Here is a 2,672-nt window from a genome sequence, read left to right on the forward strand (position 1 = left end):
TTAGTGTGTTATGTTCTTTTTTGTTTTTTTAGGAAAAACAAAATTAGAAGAAGATGTTAGCTTCCTGTTCTGATCTCTGCCGATAACGTAGCTCAGCCTGTATATTTTTATGGACAAGTCTAGGTTTGGCCTCATTTTGGTGCCAGACAAAAGGCTGACATAGTGGCCAAATATTATTCATTATCTGAGGATCGTGAATAATCACAGTCAATTTCATGACAATCTGACAAATACTTTTTGAGACACTGTCAGGCACCAAAGAGGATGCATTTTAATCTCAATGTGATGCTAAACAAAAGTTGTCTGTGGACTCCGAATGATCACACCAGTTCAGAAGGCAACTGGCCAGAAGCTGTCAAGGTATCTTGCTTTCGGGCATGAAAACAAATAGAGTAACTTTGCCATCATTGAGCATCAATGCTACTGTGACAAAAGAATGTAAAATAACCTTGTTTCACTGGATTATGACCATTAAGCTCATGACATTAGAATGCTGTAGGCTAGCTTGACGTACAAGCTAGTCCCTAGCTAGGCTAACTAGATAACAAGGAAGCTTTGTATTTTTGTGTGTTTTCTGTTACCAATTAAATGCCATGCTTCACAATATCAATTTCACTCCAATTTAATGTTAATTTAATTTAATGAGAGACCTCAAATGGTATGATTATTTCTGCTCTCAGCTCTGATTTGAAAAAATATTTTGGTGTCTACAACTGTCAGTTGCTACCATTACCTGTGTATGTTCCCTGTCTGTCAGTCTCCAGGTGATGCCAGTATATCATACTCTGCCAGAAGCACAAAGCTGTTTTCTCTGATTCTCCGGACTCTGACCAAATCTCCACACTCCTGGACATGGATCAGCCCTCTTTCTCCTCTCCCATACTCTCTCTCCCTGTCATTCAGCGTCATCTCTGTCTGTTTGTGACAGGCTTGACGGTACATATATCTTATCCCGACCACCAGCACCATACCCAAGCCAGCTGAGGAGCCCAGCAACATGCCCAGCTCCCAGGCACTGTGTCTGGGGATAATATCTGGATATTTCTCTTCCTTGTCTGGAGTTCCAGAGGGATTGGAGGGACGTTTGGGTTTAGTTTCACTGTTCGGAAGATTTGGTTTCAATTCATGACCAATATTTAGTTTAAAGTTTGGTTTAAGGCTTGGATCAGGTTGGTGGTTTGGGTGAATCACTGCTCTTAATGTTGGTGAGTTAATGATGGTTTTAGGATTAGATGATGCCATGTGGTTCTGGATTAGCAACCTCTGACCTACAGTCACTTTGTGGGAGGGTGCAGGGGACAAAGAGGACGAGGAGGGGTTGTGAAGAGAACGACGGGGAGCTGGTGAGGGTCCTGGATACATGGTGGTAGATGACATAGAAGAGGAGGAAGTGGCAGATGAATTGGAGGAATATGATGATCCCAATGGGAAGAGAGAAGTTGCTGGGGTAGAGGTAGATGAGGAAGAAGGAGGAGGTGAACGGGGGGAAGTTGCAAAACCTAGGGAAGAAGCTCCAGAGACAATGGAGGAGGAGAGAACAGGAGAGATGGTGGAAGAAGAGGTTGAGGAAAAGGTTGAACCTGTGATATACTGGGAGGAGGTAAAGGGAGATGAGGAAGAAGTAGATAAAGGGAGTGGGGAGAATAAGGGAGCTGGTGATGGATAGTTGGAGGAATTCAATGATTTTAATGAAGAGGCTAAGGAGGATGGCACAGGGGAAGTAGAGGATGGTTGGTCAGAGGGAAAATTAGGAGGAACTGAAATCGGGGAAGGAGAAGTTAGAGCAGAAATGGCTGGAGCTGTTTTGGGTTGGTCCTTTACAGAGGAAGAAGAGGAATGGGTGAACAATTTTGATTTGATGGATGGATGCATTGATACTAGGGGTGAACCTGTAGAAGGATATGGAGGAGTGGTAGAGCTATGGTGAACAAGGGAAGATGCAAGCAAAGTATGATCTGAAGTAGAGGATGAGGAGTGAAGAGTTGACTGATAGGTAGAGCCAGAAAAATAAGAAGGAGAAGGAGTAGCTAAGGGAGCAAAGACAGACACTGGGCTCATGGTTTTGATTTTTGCTGGAGACAGAACATCTGTGATCTCTTTACCCTCATCTAGTGTGACGACTGGGTCAACCCTCAATGTGAAGAGTAGAGGGCTGAAAGATCTGGGAGTTACTGAAGGCTGAGATTGCTTCCACCCAGATGTAGATGCATGGGGTGTATTACTTTGGGAAAGGGGCTGGGAAGAGATACTAGAAGCTTCAGATAGTATTTCAGATTGGGACTGGTCTGTCTGGGGAAAGCTACCTTGACCCAGAGTTTGACTGGGGGTAGTTTGGGGCAGGGCTTGGTGAAAGTAACCCAGAGGTTCAAGATGAGATGGACTGTTCAGGGATACAGTTGTTTGAAGGTCAGGGTGAGGTGGGCTGGTTTGCTTTGGTCCCATTTGGTGTTCAAATTGGTTATTTTTAAGTGGAGATTTGGGTAAATGACTCACAGACTGGTAGTGGGATGGAAGGTGTTTGTTGGGTAGATGCTGGAGTGATAGAGGGTTGGGCTGAGCAAGAGATGGACTTTTGTGGGTCTGGATAATAGACTGAAGGGTGGATTTGGATGCAGTATAGGGGTTTAATGAAGAGGTTTGGGGAAAGGGTTTAAAGGAAGATGCTTGTGAGA

At 44.2% G+C, this 2,672-nt stretch overlaps 1 protein-coding gene across 1 annotated transcript; it reads right to left on the minus strand.

Annotated features, from left to right (window-relative positions):
- Positions 1 to 753: 753 nt before the first annotated feature.
- LOC109953895 (uncharacterized serine-rich protein C215.13-like) lies at positions 754 to 2,622 on the minus strand. Its single transcript, XM_020589336.1, has one exon. The coding sequence runs from the start codon at positions 2,440 to 2,442 to the stop codon at positions 754 to 756; it is 1,689 nt and encodes a 562-aa protein (XP_020444992.1). The 5' UTR covers positions 2,443 to 2,622.
- Between the last annotated feature and the right edge of the window lie 50 nt (positions 2,623 to 2,672).

This window comes from Monopterus albus, unplaced genomic scaffold (assembly GCF_001952655.1).
Source record: "Monopterus albus unplaced genomic scaffold, M_albus_1.0 scaffold1892.1, whole genome shotgun sequence".
In the NCBI taxonomy this organism is placed as follows: Eukaryota; Metazoa; Chordata; class Actinopteri; order Synbranchiformes; family Synbranchidae; genus Monopterus; species Monopterus albus.

Bases quoted from the DNA above. Each gene is read 5' to 3' on its own strand.
- LOC109953895 (XM_020589336.1), bottom strand. From the start codon at position 2,442: ATGGGACCAAAGCAAACCAGCCCACCTCACCCTGACCTTCAAACAACT.